Source organism: Carex rostrata, chromosome 20 (genome assembly GCF_964058835.1).
Source record: "Carex rostrata chromosome 20, lpCarRost1.2, whole genome shotgun sequence".
Lineage (NCBI taxonomy): Eukaryota > Viridiplantae > Streptophyta > Magnoliopsida > Poales > Cyperaceae > Carex > Carex rostrata.
This window is the reverse complement of record NC_135937.1, coordinates 8513838-8541737: the sequence shown is the minus strand read 5'-3', so window position 1 is coordinate 8541737 and position 27900 is coordinate 8513838. Positions and strand designations below refer to the sequence as shown.

General features: G+C 36.0%; 4 protein-coding genes across 5 annotated transcripts; 3 read left to right on the top strand and 1 right to left on the bottom strand.

The window, feature by feature from the left end:
• The first annotated feature begins 4643 nt into the window (after positions 1–4643).
• LOC144572268 (uncharacterized) lies at positions 4644–9315 on the top strand. Its single transcript, XM_078321763.1, has 5 exons — positions 4644–4932; positions 5219–5547; positions 6428–6568; positions 6916–7755; positions 7941–9315. The coding sequence occupies exons 2-5, from the start codon at positions 5230–5232 to the stop codon at positions 9015–9017; spliced, it is 2376 nt and encodes a 791-aa protein (XP_078177889.1). The 5' UTR covers positions 4644–4932; positions 5219–5229; the 3' UTR covers positions 9018–9315.
• A 2892-nt stretch (positions 9316–12207) lies between these two features.
• LOC144572234 (BTB/POZ and MATH domain-containing protein 2-like) lies at positions 12208–13236 on the top strand. The gene has a single exon (XM_078321699.1). The coding sequence runs from the start codon at positions 12208–12210 to the stop codon at positions 13234–13236; it is 1029 nt and encodes a 342-aa protein (XP_078177825.1).
• Positions 13237–15659: 2423 nt separating this feature from the next.
• On the top strand, positions 15660–17459 carry LOC144572476 (BTB/POZ and MATH domain-containing protein 1-like). Of its 2 annotated transcripts, none has more exons than XM_078322065.1 (2): positions 15660–15719; positions 16132–17459. In XM_078322065.1, exon 2 carries the CDS (start codon positions 16151–16153, stop codon positions 17198–17200), a length of 1050 nt encoding a protein of 349 aa, XP_078178191.1. In that variant the 5' UTR covers positions 15660–15719; positions 16132–16150; the 3' UTR covers positions 17201–17459. The 2 variants fall into 2 exon arrangements, with proteins under 2 accessions (XP_078178191.1, XP_078178192.1); XM_078322066.1 differs by having other exon boundaries at positions 15690–15719; positions 16090–17459.
• A 359-nt stretch (positions 17460–17818) lies between these two features.
• KEA3 (K+ efflux antiporter 3) lies at positions 17819–27200 on the bottom strand. The gene is made up of 19 exons (XM_078322536.1): positions 27048–27200; positions 25684–26070; positions 25246–25347; positions 24853–24933; positions 24621–24722; positions 24318–24395; positions 23911–23979; positions 23551–23601; positions 22745–22861; positions 22352–22453; positions 22055–22189; positions 21245–21426; positions 20689–20824; positions 20034–20105; positions 19719–19820; positions 19472–19633; positions 18791–18880; positions 18326–18487; positions 17819–18252 (listed from the first exon to the last, which is right to left on the bottom strand). Exons 1-19 carry the CDS (start codon positions 27069–27071, stop codon positions 17998–18000), a joined length of 2409 nt encoding a protein of 802 aa, XP_078178662.1. The 5' UTR covers positions 27072–27200; the 3' UTR covers positions 17819–17997.
• Between the last annotated feature and the right edge of the window lie 700 nt (positions 27201–27900).

The following is a 27900-nucleotide window of genomic DNA, read 5'->3' as shown; positions in this document are numbered from 1 at the left end:
CATACACTATCATAATTTGCCAAATTTGACCATCAAGTTTACACTCAACATGGATGTTAAGAGTATATTGATGGAGAGAATGACTAATATATTTAAAGTGAGAACTATCACATCCAAATAGGATCCCTCCGGACCGTCCATTCGAAGGCACCCAATGCCAGATGTCAAACTTAGTAGAGATAGTGCGTAATATCCTATTGTTAAAAGTCTCACGCTTTGTTTCTTGTATGGAAATCATATCTATCTTATTGTCTACAATTATGTCATGCAAAATTTGTCTTTTCTTATAAGAATTAAGACCTCTAGCATTCCAATTCAAGATATTCATGAGGAAACAAAAGGCACCCCAGAAACTAAATTGGAAGCATTATTATCAGTATCTACATTATCTAGTATGGAATTTGTATCATGGAAAGTTTCATCATCATCATGGGTGTTTCCTAAATCAGGAGAAGACAAATGAGCAAGAGATGCCTTATCTAAAATGACAGATGTAGAGGAACCTAAAGATTTGGTTTGTTCTAATAAGGAAATTATGATTTCCTCAAAAGAAGATCTATCATGTTGCTGAATTTTTTGAATAATATGAGCAGCCTCATCAGCATCAGCACCTAATCTAATTTTATAAATTCCAAACAAGTCCATAACCTGATCAACAGTAAGTCTATTATAAGGGAAGTTGTTCAAGAGTGGTATACCTTTAGAGTGATGTCTACCGGCTGCCTTGGCCTTTGCCCGCTTCTTAGCCTTTGTCAAGGTAGAAGAGGGGTCTCCTATGGCTTGGAGTCGGAGACTCTTTCTCATAGAGACCCCGTGTGAGAGAGGGGGTCTGGCTGGAGCATTAGCCGAAACTGGAAGAGGTTCAGGAGGAGGTGCTGTAGTCGGAACAGCTGGAAGTTTTGGTGGTTTTTTGCCTGTCTTCTTACACTTGCTGGTTCGTTGCACTCTCAGCTTAGACGAGTAAATTTTAGTAGCAGCAGGGAGCTTGTGAGAAGGTGTGTATGTGTGAGGTGTAGAAGGAGAAGGCAAAGCAGGAGAGGAGATGGTATGCTTAGTAGGGGATGTGTCTTTGGGTTTGGTGATCCTTCCCGACTTGGGAGAGGTGGGTGTAGATTTAGCTTTGGGAGGATTCTTTCCCTTATCAGGAGAAGAATTTGGAGTCTTTTTCCCTTTGTCAGTTTTTGTTGTAAGAGGGGGGAAGGAGTGAAGTTTTGGAGCTGTAGCAGGAGAAGGAATCCCAGCCGTGCCGGGATCTTGGGATCGTAACTTCTCAGAATCAGGGATGGGCCGGCCAGTGGTGTTAGACCGGTGCCCTCCAGAAATGGGGGGTTGTGTTCTCGGTTTTTTGGGTTCAGTTTTGGCACCATTCCCTTTATAGACAGGGTTAATCATGTTGTTAACGGTACGCATGAATGTCTCATGATCATCATCCGAGTCATCAGTAAAGTGCCCATCACGGCTGTCCGACTGGTCTTTGCATCTACTATTACTAGACTCCCCTTGTTCTTTGTTGGTGTTCTGATCATCCAACAAATCCTCATCCATGCATTGCACAATGGGAGGATGGGGAGGGGGAGGGGGAGGGATAGGAGCTCTAGACGGCTGAGTGACCCGACTGGTTCGACCGGGGCCTCTAGCTAGCCAATCATTAACACCTTCTGTATTCTCATTCTCCACTTCTATTTTAAGATCATAACCAGATACATAACCAGTGGCATCTCTATACATCTGCCAATGTTGTTCAGTGAAAATTTTTGGATCAACAGCACCTACTCTAACCCGTGCAAACCGCCAGTCATACTTATTTCTGGTAGCCGCATCAAGTTCAAGTACGACTGCTCCAAACGGATTGAGTAGTCGATCAAATTCAACGAAATCCCAAATATAGCGATTAAATCCCCAAATTCGAAGCCACATAGAGGTGAGACGCTTACCAGCATTCAAGCTTGGGTCCCAGGCGACCACAGGGAATTGGATCCCGTCAAGCAGAATGTGACCTCGGCGCACGGCAGAATGTTTCCATGACATAGATGGTGCTTTGATGATGTAGCGGAACTCATCAAAGACTGCCACCTTCCAGAGAAATTGAGCACCAAGGAGGCGGTTGAGAACCTCCTCTATCTGTTCGGGTCCCCAGCCCTCGGTATCATCCAAGATTCGGATCAAAGGCTGGGGGTGAGCAATCGGGGGAGGCGGTCGACGCAGCAATGGTGGTGCTTGAGCGTGAAGGGGGCGACGATCTGGTAAAGGAACGCGGCCTCCGCGTCGAGGGGCCACCATGGCCAGATCTAGGGTTTCTAATGGTGCTGTGGCTGTGCTCAACTGCGTTTTGGGAGGAGAAAGTGCTGGAACTGTAGTGTCACGTGAAAGGCCTTGCACAGTGTATTTCTTTGGAGTATAAGGAAAGATATTCGTAGATTGTCTACAGATCATCGATTTGTGACCAAACTTGTTGCAAATAAAGCAAAGCTGTGCATTACGGCAATCCGCTGCATGATGACCTACACTACCACATCTAAGGCAGATCGGATTAGATGGCGTTGATTTACTGTGAATTTCCTCTAATCGGCGCTGAATAATGCTTCGACGTGTCACAATTTGTGTAGGTTGTGACTTGGAATGCCACACACGAATCAGAGGCCTTTTGACAACCTCAGAAAACAATTTCGGCCCATGTTTGACCGCCATTAATGGCCTCTTATGGACCTCTGGGCCTTGATTACAAGCGAGCGCGGCGAATTTCGACGACAGGCGATCCATCTGCCGCTGATGAATTGACATGATGACAATTTTAGTTTTTTTTCTTTTCAATCTTCAATCTCTCTATTCTTTTTTGTTTTTTTGTTTTTCTTTTTTTTCGCCTTTTTTTTCGCCTTTTTGCTTTTTTCTCTCGTGAGTCTAAGCTAACTCAGCCAGTCCCTCATCTCCTCACATCATATGGATTTAAAATACTAAAAATATAAAAGTCATCCTGATTAAGATCTGAACCTTCATGAATTTGTAGCTTCCACATATCATAAATTTGACGCATGGTGACTATGAATGACATAAACATGTTTGTCGCGTGATATATAAATTGTCATTTAATTAGTTTGAAAATAACACATTTATGCATGTCTATTTTTACCTTTCTTCGACAAGTAACACGATAAGAGTGCTGCGTCAAAACAACATAATTGAAAAGAAAAATGTCTTGAATTTAAAATGGAATTTGTTCCTAATTTAATCATTACAAGAAATATTTTTTTAACGTTTAAAAGAGAATCTAACCTGCCACCAATTAAGGAAAGATTACAGCCCAAAAGTATAAAAATAAAAATAAAAATAAGACAAAAAGTTGGAATATACTACTTTCTAACTTCTCCATTTCGTATGCTATTTTATTGAACAAGAATTATTCTCGTTCAATATCCCTTTCTTATTAGTTAGAAATCCTTACTTCACATTTTCTGATTTAGTCCCTCAAAACACAAAACCTTTCTCTAAAGTCCAAGAAATTACATTTTTTTTTTTTTTTTACTTGTACTGGTACACATATGACCCCCAAAATCCGACCAGACAAAATATCTCTTTTGCTTCGAAGCCCTTAAATTAAATACATTGTCGTTACGTTCTCTCTATAACCCCCTATTTGTTCCTCGTTTTTTTGTTTCGGTTGACAGCTATTATCTGTGATGGTAAAATAGAACATCTGAAGGATACTAATATAAAAAAAGCGCCAGCATTTAATAGGCTGTAATTGGACTGTACTATTATTACCAAAAAGCCCAAACGAATAGTTCCACGTTACAACCGGACCACATGTTCCCTAGGGATTCTTTTGTCATTTGCACGATAACTCCAAATAGGCGCACCTATCTAACTGAACCTTCTCTCTGTTTTCGTCAAGGACTGGAGATTTCCGGATGTATATATATTAATTACCTTTTTAACGATTTTAACAAATTTTTGACCCACTTCTCAGAAAAGTATGTAAAATAAATTATACTTTCTCAATTAGAAAGGTTTTCGGATTGTGTACTATCACATTTTGCTTGAATATGATATAGAAGAATAAGTATATCTAAAAATAACAATAGTGTACATTGAATATTGCAACCATTAGCTATACAAATATCAAAGTCATTAATTTATGATTTAATGCAATAAATATATATATGTCTATCTGAATTATTAATAGGAAGAAATTTTGATGACACATCAAGTTCATAGCATTATCATTAATGGCTTAATATTGATATTTTGGTTTTAATTTATACAAATTGTGTAACCAATTATTTATGAAAATTTCAAATACTATTCACTAATTGATAATTTTATTTTAAAGTCTATAGATATATAATAGGTTAAAAAACTTGTCATTTCAACAAGATTAGAAGAAAGCACCATCTTTTGCCGTCTTCATTTTTAAAACCCAGACAATGAATATTTGACTGAGTCTAAAATTTGAGCACATAAATAGTGAAAATTGGCTACAACCATATAAACTAACAATGATTAAAGAAGACTTGTTCAGTTATTTTGTTAAAGAACAGGATGTATCCATTGTTACCGAAATGGAGACGATTCCCCATCTAACTCAACCACAATGGTTGAATTAATTAAATGAAAAACTAAAGGGAGAGAGAAATATAGAGAAGGCCAGAAGGGAGAGGGTTTTTCACGTCGGGATTTGAATAAATAAACGACCAAATCAACCCGTTACCCGTCCGTGGGTCTCTCTCTTTCTCTTTCTCTTTCTCTTTCTCTCTCTGCTCCTATATTATTCTCTCCTCTTTCTTCACTATTTTTCGTAATTTTTTTTCTTCTTATCCATTTCCCAGTGACAATCTCTTCAGAGAAAATCGTGAAAATTTTCCCTTTAATAGGAGTTTTCTTCCACACCGGAAAGATCCCAATTTGTACACCTATTCTTCAAGGAAGAAAGCACAGGTTCTTGTTTTCTCTCTCTCCCTAGATCTTCTCCAAAACTTTATTCCAGTCCTTTTTTCCCAACTAATTTTCTCCCCTTTGTTTAATTAGTAGCGATTTTAGTTGTTGGGCACTGGTGGATTCTGATAAAATAAAGAATCTAGTTTTTTGTTGTTATTTTTAGTTCAAATAGAGGTGTTTTCCTTACTTTTTCAACCTGTTTACCTCAATTTGTGCGTTGATCCATCTGTTCTCTAAAGTGGCTGTTGCAATAACCTAATATTTTGCTTGCTCGACTTGTATTTAGGTGCTCTTGCTATGGCGGGGAGGTTGATGGGGTGGCGACCATGGCCCCCACAAACTGCGAAGAGATTTCAAGTTCGATTGGTGGTTAGAAGGGTTGAAAATGCAAAGTTAGCTGACAAATTAACAGTGGAGCTCAAGTGGAAGGGGCAAAAAGCGGCATTAAGGCCTCTTAGAAGGGCTTTTAAGAGAAATTGCACAAGAGAAGAGGAATTGAGAGAAGATGGAGGTATAGCTGAGTGGAACGAGGAGTTCTCTGGTACCGCGATGCTCGTACCAAATCGTGACCGGAGCGGATTCAATTCATGGGTCGTCTCTTTTGTTTTGTATAATGTGAGTTCTTATTCACAAATTATCGCTCCTCTTTTCTTTACTTGGAAAATGACCCCAATTTTCTTGTAAATTGAAGTTTTAAGTTTGGATCATTTTTTTTTATTTTGTCTTTTTGTTGTCCTTTGGTGTTTTTCTACTGAGATTGAAACTCGGGGATAAAATATAGTTTTCTAAAATAGTTTATGTGAAAGTTGTTTTTTTTGTTTTGTTTTTTTTTTTACTATGGATAAGGTTAAATTAGTCACCTTTCCTGGAAACAATAAACCTTTGTTAATTCTACTAGATTTTATTAAAAAGCCTTTATTAATTACTGGAAACATTTTCTTATTTATTGCTTTCCAGAATAACATATTGAGATTCTTACTAAATAACACTTTCGTAATAGAGGGCATTATAATTGTTTGTCAAACTCTCAATAGAACAACTAATTCCAATTTTTTCTTGAAATTAGCATCACAAGTCCAGGCTAAATTTAACATGCCAAATGAATAACATAAAAAAAAAATTAAACATTAACACAGGTTGCTAACATAACAAAAGATACAGTGGCAAAAATTGGAAAGACAATTTTGTCCTTAGTCTGCCACGACAGATTAAAATTGGGTTTTATTGGTTATAATCTTAACACACTTAAAATTTCATGCGTATGTGATACATTGCATGCTATAATTATTAGAAGTAAAGTACATCACACTAACATCTTTTGATTTTGCAAACAAATGAAGAAGATTATTTTTGTGAACTCGTTGGCTTTTTTTTTTTTGGTATGATTCATTGTTTGGTAATTAAACTGGTATTATTTTTGTGAACTCGTTGTTAAGTATTTGTTTCTTGATTATCAATAGTATCTTATTCTTACCTACAATTTGTTCAATTTTAGGGACCTAGGAGCAAAGCTACAGTACTTGGAATGAGTACACTGAATCTGGCCGACTATCCAGCTGCATTCGTCGGAGAGATTAATTTAATTCTTCCGCTCGAGCTCCCCAGTTCAGCTGTCGACGCACCTCCTGTATTATATGTATGTCTTGATATTTATCAATATCATGCAGTATTTGTTGTTAATTTGATCGCAGTAAATCGATTTATTTATTGTTTTCTGCTAATTCGTGTTATTATTTGATTGCAACTTTTTTGTATGAATTATACCATTAATTTGCAACCCTTTAGGCCCAGATACTTATCAAATGATCTGAAGTACATAACTAGAGTATAATAACAGCAAGTTACTGTCTTCTTGGTTTCCTACATTGCAACATATTATTCATAGTGTTCTTAATTGTCTTGCTGATTTTTTACTGCACTTAAGGTTTAACTTTGCCATTAAATATGTGTTTATTGTTGAGATAATCTGGCATCTTATTACAGATTTCTCTGGGCCTACATGAACTGGGACCTACTCTAGCTTCTCCAGAAAGAGCACTGAGGCCTTCAACCCCAGTTCCTTTATCTCCTTCAAGCGGTGACTCCCCCCCAGTAGAGAAAGACGAGACCTCAGTTCTCAAAGCAGGTTTGCGAAAGATGAAGGTTCTCCAAAAACTTGTTCCAAATCACAAGTCAAAGAAAACACGCAATGATGAATCATCGAGTGAAGCTGGTCGGTTCTCGCCACATCAGATTGTTAGTGACACTGAGGCTGTTCTTGCAAGCCCACTTCCATCCCTGCCTCTCTCCCCTGAAAAAGATGCCTCGTCAGGCCTCAAAGCTAGCCTACGCAAGGTAAAAATCTTGCGGGGACTCATGTCAATCAAACCAAAGATGAGTGTCCGTGCCGATGAAGGAAGCGACGGCAAGTATCCAGGCGACACCGATTCTGTAGAGATTGACATTGGTAGTGAGGTGTCAGAGGGAGATGTCGGTGATGCGACAGTGCGCAAATCGTTCAGTTATGGTTCACTAACATTAGCTAACTTCATGAGGAATGACGAGGGCAAGTCAGATGATTGGGTCTTTTATAATGAGAGAAGGTCTGATGTGGATTTCTATCCGAAAGGGGGTGAGGTGTCCACGTCAGCAGCACAGGAGGAGAAGGTGGTGTTCTCGTCAAAGAGAAGCTTGCTTCCGTGGAGAAAGAGGAAGCTGAGTTATAGATCTCTCAAGGAAAAGGGGGAGCCACTTTTGAAGAAGGCATTTGCTGAGGAGGGTGGGGACGATATTGACTTTGACCGCCGCCGCTTGACATCATCTGACGAGTCACTTTCTGCTACGGTATTGATCATTGCTTTATTTCTTTTTGTCAATTTTATTAGAATTTGCGCAATAGATTGTTGAAAATCATATTTAGTAGAACAAGAGTTAACTGACACTGAGTCATTATTATGTATTGTACCAAACTGGTACTGTACCTGACCTTCAATTTTGTGCTCGTGTTTAATAAACTCTTGAACATGCAGGGACAGAAGGACATGGAAGCTTCTAGAACTGGTACGCCAGCTGAGGATCCATTTGGCGACGATCACTTTGTAGTTGGCAGCTGGGAATCCAAAGAAATTACGTCACGTGATGGGCATATGAAACTCTCAACTGATGTTTTCTTTGCCTCGATTGACCAGCGCAATGAGCGTGCTGCAGGCGAAAGTGCATGTGCCGTGCTGGTTGCGGCTGTCGCTGACTGGTTCCAGTTCAACCAACACATCATGCCGGTGCGGTCCCAGCTTGACAGCCTCATCCGTGAGGGCTCACTCCAGTGGCGCACCATGTGTGCTGATAAGTCGTACCTTGACTGCTTCCCTGATGGTCACTTTGACCTTGACACGGTTCTCGAGGCAAAGGTGCGGCCTCTGTCAGTTGTACCTGATAAATCCTTTGTTGGGTTCTTTCACCCAGAAGGTGACATGGAAAATGAGAGCGGGTTTGAGTTCTTGCACGGCTCAATGTCTTTTGATAGGATTTGGGATGAGATAATGAAATCTGCAGAGTGTGAATCAGACCGACCGATGGTGTATATTGTTAGTTGGAATGACCACTTTTTTGTTTTGAAAGTCGAGAGGGATGCGTACTACATAGTGGACACTCTTGGTGAGAGGCTGTATGAGGGGTGCAACCAAGCATACATTCTAAAATTTGATGAGAACACGATAATTTATCAGGTTTCGGTTGAAGAGAAGGCAACTACCGAGGGAGATGCTGTGACAGAACAGGAAACAGCAAGCGGCACATGTCAGAGTGAAATATTTTGCAAGGGAAAGGAGGCGTGTAAAGTGTACATAAAGAGTTTCCTTGCTGCAATTCCCATTCGTGAGCTTCAAGAGGACATAAAGAAAGGTCGGGTTGGGGCTGGGTCAGCAACACTGCATCAGAGACTCCAGATCGAGTTCCATTACACTGAACCATCTGACGAGTCGGGCATAAGTCCCACTGGTGGGCCGTTTCCGGAGGTTTCCTGGCCTCAAGTTGAGACGAGTGAGATGGCGGGTTTTTCAGCGTGGACAGTTGAGTTAAGTGCGGCTCCGGCAGTTACCGTTGCATAGAGAACGTCGAGTTTCTTGGTTTCTCGAGGCTATATATGACTGTTGGAAGAGTTTTTGAAGTTACCTTTTTCACTTTTTTATTTTTTGGTGGAACTGATATGAAGTGGCTAACTATAAGGAATCTGTGGTTTTGGGTTTTAGTTTTTAGATTTTGTTGGTGTATAGAAGGGATAATGGATGTTGTAGACGTCTAGTAACTGTGTGTGCTGGGTAGTGTAAAGAAATTCCTGGCCTAGATAATTGTGAACAGTATGATATTTAACTTTAAATGCTATGAAGAATTATTATAATTAATGTGTATATTATTCAGTTATCAAGGGTTGCTTGCTTCAACTCCAAGTGCTATTTATTTTCACCTAGTGGTTATTTCCTTCCATATTTTCTATTTGAGTTAATTGCGGGCCTTCTCAATTAAACATGTACCCAAAGTTTTTAATTACTTGTAATATAAAAAAAAGTTGTAAAATTTGAGGCCCAAAATGTCTGTTCATTCATTTATGAACCTTCGGAGAATTTTAGGCCCATTATTAATTTGTTTCCCCAATCAGGTTTCTTTCTACGACCTCAAGCGATACAGCTTGGAATAACCTTGTTTGAAGGGTGGTTAGGAAATGATAGTAACAACTATTGTTCTGGCTGATCAGCATCATGACCTTGCTCGAGAAATGTCAAGTGTCTCAAATATGTTCATATATTTGGATTTATCAAAATTATGAACTAAAAGAAGTTGATCTAAACTTATAGTAAACTTTAACTAAAGCAGATAAATAAACGAGTTTAGTCTCTCCAATAAGGGATTCTGAGAATCTGAGATGACCCCTGAATAATCCTCTATATATAACTTCACAATCGGCAGCGCAACCTTTTGCCGATTTACTTTCACTTTTCACCAAAGACCTCGTATTTGTTATAATTATAATACAATTTAATAAGTCGTAGAAAATAGTAATTTAAAATATGATATATTTAGTACAAGACGTAAACTTTTTTGGCCTTTATGCATTGGAGCTGCTGGAAATTCAGCATAGTGCCACTGTACTGGCTCTGTTAGTTTTGTGAATTGAAAATTTTGATTTCATGAGTTTAATTTTTTTTTTTTTTTTTTTATGCTAAAGATTAAAATCGGCTATTATTTTGCTTGGTCAACTCTTACAAGTCTGTTTCCTTGTAAATTTTTTCAATAGCTCACTAAATATTACGAATAACAGGCTAAATACTAAATATGATTAAATAAATTATTGAATATTAATGAGAGTAAAACTAGAGTGTTCTTTAAGTTCACCAAGTTTATCCAGCCAATCAAACAAATTAACAACTGACAGAGGTATTACGTACTCTCGTTCATTACACATCCATACTAAAAGATTGGTCATACAATGATTAATTCTTAAGATGTCAGAAATCTTTACCACTGGATACACACACACATATATATAGGGAGATGGGCTATGGTGCATTGTAAAATACTTAATAAATAGTAAAAAAATTCAGAAAAATATAAAATTTGGTCTCCAAGCACATATTAATATGGAGAACAAGATGAACGGTTTGGATCGGTCATTTGGATTTTGAATTTTAGATTTATGGTCCAATGCACAAACCCCTCCATGCATTGCAATGCACCATAGCCCATCTCTCTCTCTCTCTCTATATATATATATAGTCCGGCTAAATTGCTGCTGGCAGCAGTTCTGCCCAAGTGCTGCCGGGGCTATATCTAGCCGTGTGATGTCCAAACAACAAATCCAAACCGTTAGATGTTTAATCTATATTATAATCTACTTGGAGACCAAATTTTACATTTTTTGAAATTTTTTTACTATTTATTAAGCTGGTTTGAAAACTGCTGTTTTCAGTAAATTTCTGTAGCATTGAAAAGAGCGGTTTTCAAACCAGCTTAATAAATAGTAAAAAAATTCCAAAAAATGTAAAATTTGGTCTCCAAGTAGATTATAATATAGATTAAACATCTAACGGTTTGGATTTGTTGTTTGGATATCACACGGCTAAATATAGCCCCGGCAGCACTTGGACAGAACTGCTGCCAGTAACAATTTAGCCGGACTCTATATATATATATATCATCTCTGCAACCAGCAACTTAATTCATTTCTACAACAATCTATCCATCTACTCAGAAAACTAAACCTTCATGCTGAACATAACATTCGCTAAGTTTACCCGTACGTTCCCATTTATATAATAACCGCTTGGCAATGCAATGTATAGTCCAATAAGTAAACATAAGTTTAAACTGGAATCGGCAAATTCTTAAAGTTATATAATAATGTATTTATAGTAAATTAAGATGTGTATACTAACTAAACAAACCTATACTTATATTATCATAATAGATGGTCATATTAAAAATAGTGTTTAATTATATATACAAAAATAATAAGAATTTACTTTTACAAAATGAAATATATATAGTAATTAATAAATATCTTTATACAAAAATGTAATGAAAAATCTTTTGCACATTAATTACAAATTTATAATTCTAACCATATATAGGTTAAAATAAAGGACGTCGTTAGGGGTAGACATAATTCTTCTTTGCGTCCAGACCAGAGAATCATATATATATATATATATATATATATATATATGAGCCGACCCATGCCCCTGGGCCTGGGAAACATGTACTGGTAACCGACAACGCCAAAACCCTAGTCGGCAACCACGCGCTCTTCCCACTCTTGCAAGCAAGTATTTTGATGCGTTAATTTGCCCTTTTAATAATCGCTAAGTTTCAGCTTCTTTGGTATATATATCGTCATATAATTCTTGGTGGTGGTGCTTGCAAATTTATCATCCAGCCCCGCGACAGATTGAAAGGTTTTGTTAATTAGTTTAGTTTATCTTTGTCCAGAATCTCTCTCTTGTGCTTTTGAACGAATTATATTCGGTAAAATTCTAAGTATCATTTTGTCTTCAATGGTTGATTATTTTTGTATATCCTTATTTGTGGTCTAATATATATGAAAGAAACCCAACATATATATGGCTGAGTGCCGTATTGTCTTCAATGGTTAATTTTACATGTGAAATCATTGATAAAGTGGATCTAAGCTTTGTGTGTGTGTGTGTGTGTGTTTGTTCAGGCATTTTGTCCATACAAAACTCATGTGTGATCAAATTGTCAGGTGAAGGACTGTTAATTAATGTTTAGATGGCCTCAACAAACATGGAAAGCTCATCTCTTTTGAGAATGAAGAGTGCTTCACATGACTATCAATTTGAGGTTAATTACACCAAGTTGAAGGATCTTTCGATTGATGAATACATTGCTTCTCCTACATTTAATTTTGAAGGCTATGAGTGGGCTATCCATTACTACCCTCGGTATAAGAGTAAATATAACCAATTTGTGTCTCTCAAGCTTGTAAGCAAAGCCATAAGTGTTCGTGCAGAGCTTTCCTTTAACTTACTCGATGAAAATGAAAAATCTATTATGAATCCACCGTTGCCGACTTTGTCCTGCACCTTTATTGGTGATGGCAAGGGATATGGTAATATCTTTCATTTTAATCAATTTATGGAAACACATGGCATTTTTATAATATCTTGCAAATTTAGAGTCTTAAGGGGAAGAAATTTAGTCGATATGAGTTCAGGTGGGTTGCATGAGCATATGGAGAAATTGTTAAACCTGAGTGATAAATTTGATGTGACTTTTGAAGTGGAAGGAAAGAAAATTTCTGCTCATAGATTGATAGTGGCTGCTAGATCGCCAGTTTTTGAGGCAGAACTCTTTGGTTCCATGGCAGAAGTTGATATGAAATGTATCAGGATTGAAGATATGAAAGCTGATGTCTTCATGGCAATGCTTAGTTTCATGTATACTGATCAGATTTCTATTGGTGGGTCCAGTGATCTCAGTAAGCTATCTTTTGAGTTGGTTCAGGATTTGTTTGTAGCTGCAGATCGTTATGCTTTAGAGAAACTGAAGCAAATCTGTGAAGCGATATTGTGCAATAATTTATCCGTCGGAACAGTTTCAACCATTCTGGTTTTGGCCGACCGGCACAGTTGTCCCTGGCTTAAAGAGACGTGTCTTCGGTTTGCTTCCATGCCAGAGAACTTCATGCAGCTTGCACTCACTGACGAATACCATCACATGATTCAAGCTTTCCCCTCCCTCCTGGTCGAGTTGCGGGAGAAGTTTAATGACTTGTCAGGTAGAGGAAATAAGAAGCAAAGAGTTGTACTGTAGTATTATCTTTCTGAGTAGATGGATTGATTGTTGTCGATGCTGTCATTGGTTATAGAGTATCTTTAATTTTGTAGTGAACCAAAACTATCTTGTTATTTAATATGAGACATGATGAGTTATAAAAGGCATGAGGTATTAGAACCCTGTTTTGTATATTAATTAGGCTCTAACTTTGTGTCTTTTAATTTGTAAATGAAGTTGCTGCAGGTTGCAGAAATGATATGTTATCCAGTGATAAAGATTGCTTACATGTTGGAATATATATGCAATTGTTTTATCAAGAAGGCCTTTTCTAATCTAGTATCATTTTATGACCAAGCTTTCAATATGTATGTGTTTTGATTTCAAGCTTTTATTCTTTTTTTTTGAAGTATGATTGCAAACTTCTCATTTCATTGAGAGTTTCGTGTTTTATTGATGAAGGTTTAACGAATTTGACGAGCTTGTTTGTTGGTTATCAAGCTTCGATTGGAAATATAATGTTTATCCGAAAGCGAATTCTTGATAAAAGATGTTTTTCATTGCAGAAATTAAGGAATTAAGTAGCTGTTCTGCAGAGGGGCTTAACCTTAGAACTTTCTTGGTTCAGAATTGAGATTAACTAGAGTTTGGCAAAAACCCGGGTCGGGTATACCCGCCCGTACCCGCCGCCCGGGGTACCCGTGCCCGAGCCCGAGCCCGGGTATGGGTCGGGTACTCGGGTACGCGGGTACGGGCAAAAACCGGACCGGACCCGTTATTTTGGACTAATACCCGACCATACCCTACCCGAGTTTACCCGTACCCGACTAAACCCGTACCTGACTACCTGAGTACCCGTACCCGTATGCCCGACCACTGTTCATCCCATTTCAAAATTCAAAAAATCTGATTTTTTTCCCCCAAACCAACAAAAAAAACCAGAAAAAAATAGAAAAAAACCAGAAAAAAACCAAAAAAAACCAACAAAAAAAAAACAAAAAAAACAGCAAAAAAAAAAAAAAAAAAAAAACCAACGAAAAAAAAAAAAAAAAAACAGCAAAAAAAAAAAAAAAAAAAAAACCGTACCCGTACCCGCCTTACCCGTCAAGGGTACACGGGTAAGGGTATAGGACGGGTAGGGTATGGGTTTTGAAAATTATACCCGCCATACCCGTACCCGCCCGAGTATAAATACACTAAGATTAACAAAGGTTCGCATTTAAAAAAAAAAAAAATTATAAATAGCAATTATTGCATCATTGCTTTTAAGGTTTGAAAAGCTATATAGCTGCGTTATATATAGCTGGCTATTTAGAATTCAGATATAAAGAAAGTGATTGATAGCGTTATAACATTTAAGGTCTGAAAAAACTGTTGTGCAGCTATAGCTAACTATTCAAAATCCTTCTCGATCTCTCTAGCAACAAATGTTAAGTTTGTTTCCTTCCCTCCTTAAGAATCACGACTCTTTATGTCTCCCTCTTTGGAAGCCAAAATTATATATATATTTTTTCAAACCAATTTATCCTTCAAAATTCAGAGCACCTTAAGCTGTATTTTTTTTTTTTTTTTTTTTTTTTTTTTGTGAAGGGCCGATTCTCAAGACATGGGCAAGAAAAATACAATTCTCGCTTGCGAAGATTGGTGGCAATTTATTGATCAGCAGTCCAATCTGACAGCTACATCAAGTTTGGGGGAAGACGCTCTCTTTATTGACATTCTATTTGTCTATTTTTCTCAAGTGTTATCAGACTCTTTCTCGTTGCAGCACTTACTGGAAATGGAGAATTGCTCAACTAGATTTCAACATACTCAACTTACATCGCCAAATCGCTCGAGAAAAATAGATTTTTAGTTTGCAGTTATGTAATAAATAACTTTTAATTATGTATGTTATAACTTTCCAATTTTTATAAAAGGATTTTAACTTTTCAAGTGACTTTGTTCAACTTTTTAATTGGTCAAATAAATACAAATTAAATAGTTTACAACATATTAAATGAAGTGGCAACATATTAATTAAAGTAGCAGACAAATTAAAGTAGTTCGAAAAAAAGTAATTCACAACATACAAATTGTTCAACTATTTAATTTAAAAAATACATGTTTATTTGTAGTATAGTGGTAACAGCTTATGTTGTAATTGTGGAGAATTTAAGTTCAATTTCCACTATTTCCAATTTGTACATTTATTACTTAAAAAAAACTATTTAATTAAAAAAAATTCTTAGTAAATTTTTCGTTTGTAGCACAAATGACATCTGACATACTACCTATAAAGAGTCATTGCCAGCGGTGATTTTTTTTTTTTTTTTCAATTTTTTTGAATACTGAAGGTAAGTCTGGAATTTTTTTATTTTTTTTGGTTTGACTGAGGACAGGTTTAGAAATTTTATTTTTTTGTGAGGATACGAATAAAAATTTAGGGGTAGATATACGCCAGCGAAGTGTGGAGTAGGAAACCTCTACATGTAACCGCCAAAACCCTAGTCGACAATCGCTCTTCCCACTCTTTCTTGCAAGTAAGTTTTTGATGCGTTTGCCCTTTAAATAATCGATATTTTTTTCAACTTCTCTGCTATCATCGTAACTCTGGGTGGTGGTGCTTGCCAGGTTTTGTTAGTTTAGTTTTATTTTTTCCAGAATCTCTTGTCTTGCCATTGGTGTTCTTTCAGTACATTATATTATTGTACTTGTGATTTTTGAAGGGATTATATTCGGTAAAATGCTCAACTACCGTTTTGTTGTATATCCTATTTTTTTTATCTAATATAAAAGAAACCCGACCTATGCGGTTATGCCCAATTACCGTATTGTCTTCAATGGTTAATTTTACATGTGAACAACTCGTGTGTGTGTGTGTGGGGTGGGTGGGTGTGCGCGTGTGTTCAGGCCTTTTGCCTATACAAAACTCATGTGTGATCAAATTCTCAGGTGAAGGATTTCCATTTGGATGGCCTCAACAAATATGAAAAGCTTATCTCTTGTGAGAATGAAGAGTACTAGTGCTTCACATGACTATCAATTTGAGGTTAATTATGACAAGGCGAAGGATCTTCCAATTGGTGAATACATTACTTCTCCTATCTTTGATTTTGAAGGCTATGAGTGGGTTATCCATTACTACCCGCAGTATAAGAGTAACAGTGACACATTTTTCTCTCTCAAGCTTCTAAGCAAAGCCATAGATGTTTCTGCAAGCTTTTCCTTTAACCTACTCAATAAATATGATTCATCTATTATAAGTTCGTCGTTCCTGACTTTCTCCCACACCTTTAGGGGTGATGACAATGAATGTGGTGAAATGTTTCGTAGAGATTATTTCGAGTATATAGATGGCATTTTTAAAATATCTTGCAAAATTAGGGTCTCAAGTGGGGCAAGAAATGTAGTCAATATGAGTTCAGGTGGGTTGCATGAGCATATGGAGAAATTGTTAAACGGGAGCGATAAATTTGATGTGACTTTTGAAGTGGAAGGAAAAAAAATTTCTGCTCATAGATTGATAGTGGCTGCTAGATCACCCGTTTTTGAGGCAGAAGTTTTTGGTTCCATGGCAGAAGTTGATATGAAATGTATCAGGATTGAAGATATGAAAGCTGATGTCTTCATGACAATGCTTGGATTCATGTACACTGATCAGATTTCTATTGGCGGGTCCAGTGATCTCAGTAAGCTATCTTTTGAGTTGGTTCAGGATTTGTTTGTAGCTGCAGATCGTTATGCTTTAGAAAAACTGAAGAAAATCTGTGAAGAGATATTGTGCAATAATTTATCCGTCGGAACGGTTTCAACCACTCTGGTTTTGGCTGACCGGCACAGTTGTCCCTGGCTTAAAGAGATGTGTCTTGGGTTTGCTTCCAAACCAGAGAACTTGATGCAGCTTGCAATTTCTGAAGAATACCATGACATGATTCAAGCTTCCCCCTTGCTCCTGGTCGAGTTGCGGGAGAAGTGTAATGACTTGTCAGGTAGAGGAAATAAGAAGCACAGAATTGTGTAGTTTTCTGAGTAGATGGATAGATTGTTGTTGATCTTGTCATTGGTTATAGAGTATCTTTTAGTTTGTTGAGTAGTCTTTTGGTACATTAATTGGGCTTTAACTGTGTGGCTTTTGGAAATGAAGTTGCTGGTTGTAGAGCTGATATGTTATCCAGTGGTAAACATTTCTCACATGCATGTTAGAATATATGCAACTGTTTTAACAAAAAGAACCAAAAAGTTGTTTCCTTGCTCAATTAAAATGTGCAATGAATTGTGTAGTTTCCTAAGTAGATGGATAGATTGTTGTTGATGCTATCATTGGTCTTTTGGTATATTGGGCTCTAGCTATGTGGCTCTTTGTATATGGAGTTATTGGTTGCAAAATGATGTGTTATTCAGAGGTAAAAATTGCTTGTATTAACATATATGCAACTGTTTTAACAAAAAGGCCTTTTGAAATCAAGTATCAGTTTATGAACAAGCTTTACAATATGGATTTGTTTTGATTTCATGCTTTTCTTCTCTCTTTTTTCTACTTTTTTTAAACTATGATTTCAAGCTGTTCATTTCACATATTGTTTGGTTTTATGAATTTGACGAGCTTGTTTGCTGGTTATAAAGCTAGCCAAGTGCGTAACTCCCCAACCCTTGAACAATAATTTATTAATTTTAGTGATGACCACTGATTTTGTAAAGCAGAAAATCAATACAATAAATTGATTTTGTTCATAAACCCAAAAACAATCAGGAATTTTCACATAGTTTAATCATCTCCTTTGTTTCATGCTACTATTTAACAACAGAATCTTGGCAACCTCAATTTTTCATAGAACTATCCAGCATTTCTTCCTCTGTTTCATTATCCACATCCAAACGACAATATTTTACACCATCATCAGATTCCGTGACATCTGGTATGGATCCTGCATCTGATTCTACGATACCCGATAATGGAATCCGATCCGAGGTTGATATAAGAGGTATATCAGGACGAGTAATGCTAAATGACTGCTCCTGGACTAATTTCCGTGCAGTATTTCCATTGTCTTGTACCAAGTCCGTAACCCTAACCTGCTTAGAGTTAAATTGTTTAGTATATTTCCACTCATCGTGTCCTAAATTAACAGCATCAAAACAATCATACCTGTAAAGGTTTCATAACATCCAAATCTTGGTCTTTGGCATTGTTGAGTACCTCTTGTGCTTGTAGCTCCATGGAATCTCTCACAAGTTTACTCAAGAAATTAACATCATCTGACATCACTCCCAGGTCCTTTAGAAGCATGGAGCCTAACTGTAGGCTAGTCTATACATGAAAATTAATAGAATAATAAAATGTTATAATACTTTTCACTTCATAACTTTCTTCTGTTGTTTTGCATTCCAAAGTTTATGAGATAAAAGGAGACGTGCAGAGAAATTGGATCTTATTGTTCCTCAAATAACCTTTAGCTTAGTTCCCACTTGCCAAGCTAAAATGGTAAATATATAACTAGTCCAACTAATTTAAATTATGGAAGAAAAATTCCTTTCTCCTCTCTTTTTTACTTGGTTACCTTCTTATTTTATGAAAGATTAAAACAGAGTTAAAAGAACTCTACCAAATTACCTCGGCATTTTCAAGAAGAACATCTGTAGCACCAGCTTTCTTCAGTTCAAAAAGATGCATGACATCCTGAGCCCTTGCATATATAGGCACCTACTAGTCACCAGAAAGGTAATTAATTATGTCTCTGTCAAATGACTTGCTTTCTAAACTATGATGATACAATTATATCAATCATTCTTTTATTTAATGAAATTATGATTGATGCATGAACCTCATTCTTGAAGCGATTATAAATTAAATAAACTTGATTGATGTCAAGACCTGAAATAATCACAACTACAAGACAGTAATTGGGGTATGTGTAAGAGCACTATCTTTGTTTCAGTCACTCATCTGCTATGACAATCTTTAAACTTTAAAATGTACTAGATTTTGACTCCTATAAGTTTCCACATTATTTATTTATTTATTTTAATCTCTTTGGGTGAATAGAGTTCCAAAAGTAGACCACCTTTTAGCCTAACTACATTGATTTACTTCTTTCTTGCCGAATTGAGCGTAAAGTTATGTTCACGAAGGATTTCATGATGCGGCAAGGCGGAAAAATAATTTTTTTTAACCCTCTTACAGGCATCTACGGATCTAATTTATTATGCTAATTTTACATAACTAACAGTTCACAATCATGAAAAACAAGCAAGTGATTACATAAATAAAATTTTTAAAATCACCAAATCTTACCGCAGGAAAAGCAAGCCTAATTCTTTGTACAGCTGCAAGTGTCTTCTCCTCTCCAGTATACATAACCATAACTGCTTTCGGAGAAGATACACCAGCAGATTGCAAAACAGCTGGCTTCGATCCATCCCCATATAGTACTCTAAATCCTGATTTTCTTGCTTCCTGGTTAAGACAAGTTCACATTAAATGATATACATTTGCAAATATGAAATGTAAGTCAAGTTAAATTGGGAAGTATTTGTGCAACCTTAACAACACTAGGGTTCAGATCAAAAGCAACATAAGGCCATCCAACGTTGCTCTCCTCCAGCCTAGAAGCTAATGGAGTCGAGAGAAAATTTGCAAGAACCTGGAGTTTTTGAATTTAAAACATCTGAGAAATGCAAATATGAGACAGAATCTAATACCCAATAAACAATGGATTTTGCTATTTTTTCTGTCAGTTAATTTTCAACTTTTAAAGAGCTAATTGGTTCAATGGTTTTATTTAATTTTTATGGAGGAAAAAAGTATATCATGTGCAGGATAACTTGTTTTCAATCTTGAGATTTTTTTATAGTACCTGGCCCATCTGTCCAAATCCAAGAATGACAACAGGTTCGGATCCCTCAAAGGTCGTCAGCTCAGTTGCTTTCTGTCATCAAAAGCTCAAGACATGTAAGCAAATTAAAATCGCATTTGTTGATAAAAGATAGTCTGCTTAATTGATATTTTTTATTTATAGAAATTATTATTAAATAATAAAGGAAAACAGAAAGAGGTGCTGGGGTTTTTCCATAGCATAGATGAATACAAGTATACAACAACAACAAAGCCTTTGGTCCAAAACAAGTTGGGGACAGATTTATTTTTCAGATCCAAAGTGTATTTTTTTTCCTAAAGAGTGACTGGTTTTTTTTTTTTTTTTTTAAAGAAAGAGTTGCCGGGATTTTTTTGTGAAACAGAAAGAGTGGCTGGAAATTTTACTGAAACAGAAAACACTTAGGATCCCAAAAAAAATTTGGCTCCATTAGCTTCTGGGCCAGAAGAGGGCAAACTCTAGGTTCTTGCAAAAGCTGCAGAGTTATAAACATGTAATTTTTTTTAACCCAAAGTTTGGATCTGAAAGTTTTTTCAGATCTATCTATGCCACCGAAAAACACCTGCACTTTTCTGTGTATCTTTATTATTTAATAATAAGTTCTATAAATAAAAAAATTATCTGCTTAATTGCATACCTCTTTCTGCTGAAATTTGTTGTCAATTATGTTGGCAGCTTTCCTCCCGGCTTCATTGAGTAATGGGGTTAATGCCATTGACAACACCACTACTATTATAAGCAGCTTATTCAGCTCCAATGGGAGAACTCCAAGCCTGAAAATAAGAGGCCGTTAATTGTTGCTTGGAAGAGAGAGATAATTTTCTATCATTTTTAACCCATATTTGATATATGGGCAATGGGAGAACTCCAATGTAAGTTTTTTTTAAAGCTCCAGTAGTCAAATTATATTATAAGTAAAATATAATACATAGATATATAATTTTCTTAGCATTTTGATTACGTGCGGAAGAGAGATAAGTTTATAACTAAAAAATGGCCATACTGAATAGAGACAAGTCTATGCGTCACTTTCAAACATTTTAACTAAAAAAAAAAAATTCTCAACTTTAAGAGGGTTTATCTTTGCAGCTATTGGAATATGTGGTGCATTTCACAATGTATAGATAAGTTATGGGCCTCATTGCAATTTTCTAATTACGAGAGAAGAATATTTGGTTACATTGGTGACCTACCTATTTGCAAGAGAAAAAACAACGAATCCAAACTCGCCACCTTGAGAGAGAAGCAAGCCAATTCTGATACTTTCTTGGAGGCTTAAACCAACCCGTGGTCCTAAAGCTGTGATTATCAATGTCTTAATCGCAATCAAGCCTCCCAAGAGTGAGAGCACATTTGGCCACTCTCGGAACAGAAGCTGTGCACAAGTAAGACTGTAATTAAGTACAACATAAATAAATGGGATAAAGTACTCAAAACAGCAACTTGTCTTTTTCTTATTGCAGTTCCTTGTAACCCAAAATTCAGATTCCCTAAAGTAACCCAAAATTTGAGTTTGGATCCAGACCGTCAGATCAGAATCTGCATGAATAATAAAGGGGCCCCATGCAGTCTACCACAGGTCGGATTGGCCCGGATTCTGATCAGACCGTCTGGATCCAAACTCAAATTTTGAAATACTTTAGGGGATCCAGACCCACTCAGGATCTCTTCAGAACTAGCCCAATCAGGCCTTCCTTTTCAATACTTCTTTCAAGTAATGGAGCAGATGGAAATGTTGTTTTGGTATTTCCGAAGAAACAGGGACACAGGTATAGTTTACAGCTGGATATACATGGTATTGAAGTTCTGTAAGGTAAAAATGAATGATTCTCCTTTATATTTTTCCTTTTCAATAATTTTCTATCATTTTAAACCCATATTTGATTTCTTATTGATTAACATTTCTTTTAGAATGGTTGGAATTGCAAGTAAAATATGACAGGCCATATGAAAAAAATCTGAAAAAGAGAAGAGGAGCCAAATAAGTATAAATAAGAACCGACCTGCGTGTCAATAGAGGTCCCTGTGGCGACAAAAAATAATCCAAGTAGTAAGCCCCTGAAAGGTCTTATATCTGCCTCAATTTGCGTGCGGAAGTTGGTTTCAGCGAGGATGGCTCCTGCTAGAAAAGCTCCTAACTGTAAACATCACTTTATCTTATAAGTTAATCTACTTGAAAAAATAAAAATTAGACTCTTATAATTAATACCATATATACCGACTAGCACAATTTCAAAATATGAAATGAGGGAGGTGAAAAGGTAACCACCTAAAAGGAAACAAATATACACATGACTTACCGTATCACTGAAACCTAACTTTTGGGTGAGAAGCGAAGTGCCAGAAACCGTCAGTAGGCAAAGTGCAACAAAAGCTTCTGAGCTCCTTGACTCAGCAACTACCTATACAAAGATTTATTTTTTTAATGTTTAGTTCAACAAGATACATCCATTATAAGTCCTAAACCCATAGCTGATTCAAAGCTGATTTTAGCCCTCATTATTTTTTTGAATATCGGTAGAGAAATAAAGGTCCGAGGTTCCAGATTTAATAAAATTACAAAATATCTTGGATCATTAAAACAAACTTGGAAAAACTTTTATAAATCTCACATATCAACAATTCTCAATACATGGAATGAGTTTTTTTTTTTATTATTATTTTTTTTTATGAAGAATTAAAATTGCACATACTTCAAATATCCGCCTTAACAATAACCTGCCACCAAGAGATAGTATGCCAAGACCTAGTAAAGCTTTCAAACTTTGGGCCACTAGTATTGGCAAGAGACTATCATCCTTCACAACATTCTGCAATTTAAATTGAATAAAAAGAATTTTTTCTGCCAAGTTCACATACTGAAGTAAAAAAGTTTAAAGCAGTAAGGTCAAGTTCTTGGCAAAGAAGTGAATGTATGATATACACGGTTTTATTTTAAGCCTATTGTGCTATAACTTATTTCAATTTGTATTAGCTTAAGGGGCAATTTTGTGTATACACAATTACACATGCAATCTACCAAAACCAGATGTATACCCTTCAAGTTACCAATATTACATATTTGCAAATCCTAGGAACATGTACACTCTTGGAAGTGAAAGAAGAATATTCATTGTATTTATCTCCTTTCTGGTTCTTCTACCCTTCATTTCTTATAACGAACTCTACACACATCTGGAACTAAGGAGGGATCTTCTAGGTACTACTAGAGATACCACAAGAAGAACAGTAAATGGGATAGTTTCCATGTTTCAAAGGGGTGTATCAGAGATGAGCTAAAGGAGTGTATATGATAAATTAATGTGTTCTAATGTTCAAATATGAAGTCATCCATTATCTGATGTAGAATCTATTTAGTTATTTACTTATTTATAATTCATTTGGAAACCATATGGCTATGTCTTTATGACCCATACACTTGAAATAAATGATGTTCTAGTAAAGTAGTTGATTCCAGAGTAGAGTTTAAATTTAACGGAAGTGCTGACCTTTTGCATACCTGGCTCTCCAACACAGGAAGAATCACCAATAGAGGAACCACAGCTATGTCCTGAAACCAATTATAGAGGGATGAAAGCAGAGAGGGTTATTTTCTTTATATTACATCAATAAAAGTAAAGCACGAGTTACTAAAAATGTATTTCTAGATACAAATATAAAATAGTTTTCTGCAACGATAATAGTGGGATAATGTTCACAAAGAAAATAATTTAGAGAGAAGGGGAGGGTTGGGGGGGGGATTTTTCATCCTCCAGTTTTCTAACATGATTTATCTTTTGAAAAATAGCAAAAAGGTGCTTTTGTAGATAAGAAATGCAGAATGTTTTGCATAAAAAAAAATAGATTAGTCATGAATCACCTGTAAAAGAAGAATTCCAAGAGTGGCAGAACCAAACCGTGTAGGAAGCTCGCCTCTTTCAGCAAGAATCTACATCGTACCAAATATTTGAAGTTTTGAATTCATGTCATTGTTTTAAATCTTCGAGTAAACGAGACAGTTTTGAATTCAGGTGATTTGGAAAAGCCTAAATTGCACACAGAGTCCACAAAAAAGTACTATCCGGCCCCGTTTTGGCCCCTAGGGTTTCAAAATCATGCAAAGCAAGTCATTTTGGTAGGCATCTCTCTTAACAGAAACATGAATAATTACATATAAGCAATGTTAGGATTGGTACGTAATTTGACTAAGAAATGATGGCCGGGAGCAAATTGAAAAAAGGCTCTAGAATACAAGGACAAAATGGGAAACCCAAAGTTTATATTTACCTGAAGAACAAAAGCAGAAGAAGAGAGAGAAAGAGCTGCCCCAATCACTATTGCTTCATCAACGCTCCTTATATTCACCTAGAATTACAAAGAAATAAATAGTTTGAAACTTAGGATTATTGAACAAAAATCATATAATCCTTTCATCAGAAAAGTATAATAATACATTTATTCAGGATATTGAGGGTTTCCATAAAAGACTTGCAATGTCTTATAATTTATGCTCCTGATTCATGACTTAAATGAGAACAACTAGATAATAAAGTAATAAAATACAAAGTTTTTAGAAAATCCATTATGTACCAGATCAGAGCGAGAGTGAAAGAGAAACTCCAAAATTTTTGTCCCTATTGCTCCATTTGGTGGAAGCTCAAATGCAGTAAAAGCTAGGGTAGATAGGAGTACCTTAATAAGAGAATTTAACACAGTAAATTAACGAGGCCTATGTGATGCACTGCTTCAATAAAGCCATTAGTTTAAAGAATTAAAGAAGAAAAAAGAAGAAAAGTAGAGAAGAGAAGAAAAGAACAGGAACCTGAGCCAAACCCATGCCAAAGGCATACTTCGCAAGAGCTCCAAGACGATCCAAGGAAAGCTCAAGTCCCATCTCAAACAACTACAACAAAACCAAAAATCAATGACATACTGAAATGAGGATATAAATAGAGGCCTAATAAGTTAATTTAAGGGTCAATTAAACAGTATCAATTAAATTGATAGAGCTTAATAAGGCTAAGTGGGCCTTTATTAAATTACAGCATCTGTTAAATAATGAAACAGGTGGTGCATCTGTGAAAAGACAGTATTCTTGGTTTTATAACTATAGATGTACCAACAAGCTGTAATGTCTTCTACAACTAAATTTCCATAAAAGAAGCCGTATAGTATTGTAAGACATAAATTTTGACACCCATTAAAAACAACATACCAAGAAAAGTATACCCCACTCGGAAAGAATCTTGACATCTGTCAAATTTCTTATAAAACCAAACTGGTTTAGAACTACACCAGCACAGAAAAACCCTAGTATCTACAAAGAAAAAAAAAAATACAATGTTAGCACCCTTGAACGTAAATCATAATGAAAGCATAAGCCAACCATAAGTTTTAATTTCTCCAGAATTTTGATCTCAGATTTATTGCCATAACTGTATTGGGAAAATAACTGTTTTACCTCCTAATTCCATAATGCAGTACCATACCAACAGTCTCAGTACCAGAATATACCAACAAAAATGACAATCCATGATCTGACTAAATTAATGCAAGTCAATAACAACAACTACAATTGACTAGATCTAAGATTACAAGACTATTAAAAGGATTACAATACTAGTTAAAAAGGATTAATAAGGAATGAACTAACTGGGCTGGCTTTGATGACCCGAAAAGCCGGTACAACCAAAACTGTTACAACCAGGAATGTGAGTGTGTCAAACCCCAGGTCATTTATCACATCCACTGCAGTGGAGATCTCCATTTCAGCCTTCACCTGAAACTTCCCTCTGGATTTTTTTCTGTGATAGTAAAAACTGTGACCTGTCCAGTGGCTGCCATCCCGTACAAAGGGCACATGGAGAAATTTCCTACCATATATAGGTTGAGTACAATTGTACTTCTGTAGTTGTACACAAGAAGTTACAGCCTTTCTTTTGTATAAATAAGAATAAATCTTGTAGAATTGTCGTTTATTGTAAGAGGAGAATATTTGGAGCCTAGCTCCTGTGGAATTTAACCTCGGAAGATAATTTCCCTGCAATAAACATAAGCATGAGATTAGGAAGAAACCTGCAATGTTAATGAGTCCCTTTTTTATATTAGAAGTCATGGTATTTATTAAGCACACTTAGAAAATGTTAGGTGTTATTTAATATAGGACAATTTGTTGGTTCAAAATGAAAAGGCCTTGTTAATAATTAATATTTATCAATAGTTTGAAAAAAGATATTTACAACTGGAACTACAATCTAGCCAGATGTTATTCTTTGGTGCATTTTTTTTTTACTTTTTTATGGTTATTGATCAACACAAACTTATTTTAATTAAATAGCATTAACACTCAACGTTTCTCATAGTTCCAGTTAATGCCCAGCACCTTCGTATTCTTATAAAACAACAGAACCATGGAAATAGCCCAAATTATGTAAAAAACAAGTAGATTATCCCTATTTGCTTAAAACATGTTTTTTATCTTGTCTCATGCAATATAATTAAACAAGTTAACCTAAGCTTGAAACCCACTTATTTGCTTTGCTTGGTTTGAGGTCATCTTGGCTTAAAAAAAACACAGGGGCAAAATGGTAATAATTGACATAACATACATACTTTCACACTTAGTTATTAAGTATTTATTAAACTGTGTCCAGAATATTTAGATTAGTTGCACATATTAGAAAATCTCAAGGATTACTACAAATAAAATAAAGACATGGCTCTGTATGCAAAAAACTTTATCTTTCTTCTTTATTGATTCACACAATTCAATTTTAAAAAAGAAAAATCAATGCACAGTTTGAATATAATTGGTCAAACATACAAACGGTTAGAATTAATTGTAAAACTTATTAAGAGAAACCAACTTAATTATGCTACATAGAAATAAAAATGGTCAGCAACTTAATTATTCTCTTTTTTTGATAATTTTTTCTATGTACTGCAATAATCTTTTTTCACTCGGGCAATTAATCAAACACTTTAAAGACACAATTATAGGGAAAGAGTAGAACAGACCTTGAAACAATGGCACTCGGCCATGGTTGAAGAAGAGAGGCAAACGAATAGTGGGAGAAGCTCATGCGAGAGAGGAGACCAAGAAGACAAGGTCCCACGAGTCAGAAATTATGAGTGTATGTTTTGTGTTATCTCCTGGCTGAGTGGACCACAGCTTTATCTACCGGGTCTGAAGCGCTAAAGTAACTCAAATTTTGAGATTAAATCCGGACCGTTAGATCAGAATCCGATTGGCCCGAGATGGAATGCCTGGTGCTTCTTTAAACCAGATGCACGGTCTGAATTCAAACTTAAAATTTACGCTACTTTAGGGAAAACGGATTCTTATCTACCCGGCCTGCTAGCCACAAGCCCACAACCCAGAAGGAGATTGAGATTGAGATTGAGATTTTTATTTTTTATTTTATGAACGAGAAAAAGATCTGTTTTATTTTTTGAAGCAAAAAAGACACGTGTAAGAGGTTGAGGCAGGAAGTACGCCGCGCGGGCAGTGCTCGTGTCAGTCGTTGTTCTTCACTTTTCTTTTTCTACAGCGCTTTTCATTTTTCTCTTTCGATTTCCCTTCATATAAAGTTTGAAATTCTTTTATCATTGGTCGTGTCATTCGGCTTTTCCATGAAAAAAAGAACCAAGTGTTACGGTTGGATTTCTTTCAACGGAAAACTAATATCAATCTAGATTTTTTTTTTTTTTTTTTTTTTTGTATTTTCATTAAAAAAATATTATTAGTGGCTAATGAGTGAAGCTACGGTAATAGAGTCCGTATCCCATGAGATGTCTCAAATTTGAATCATGCATGCATAAAGAATTTGAATCATCCGAATTTTCCACGTATCAACTCAAAATTTAAGAT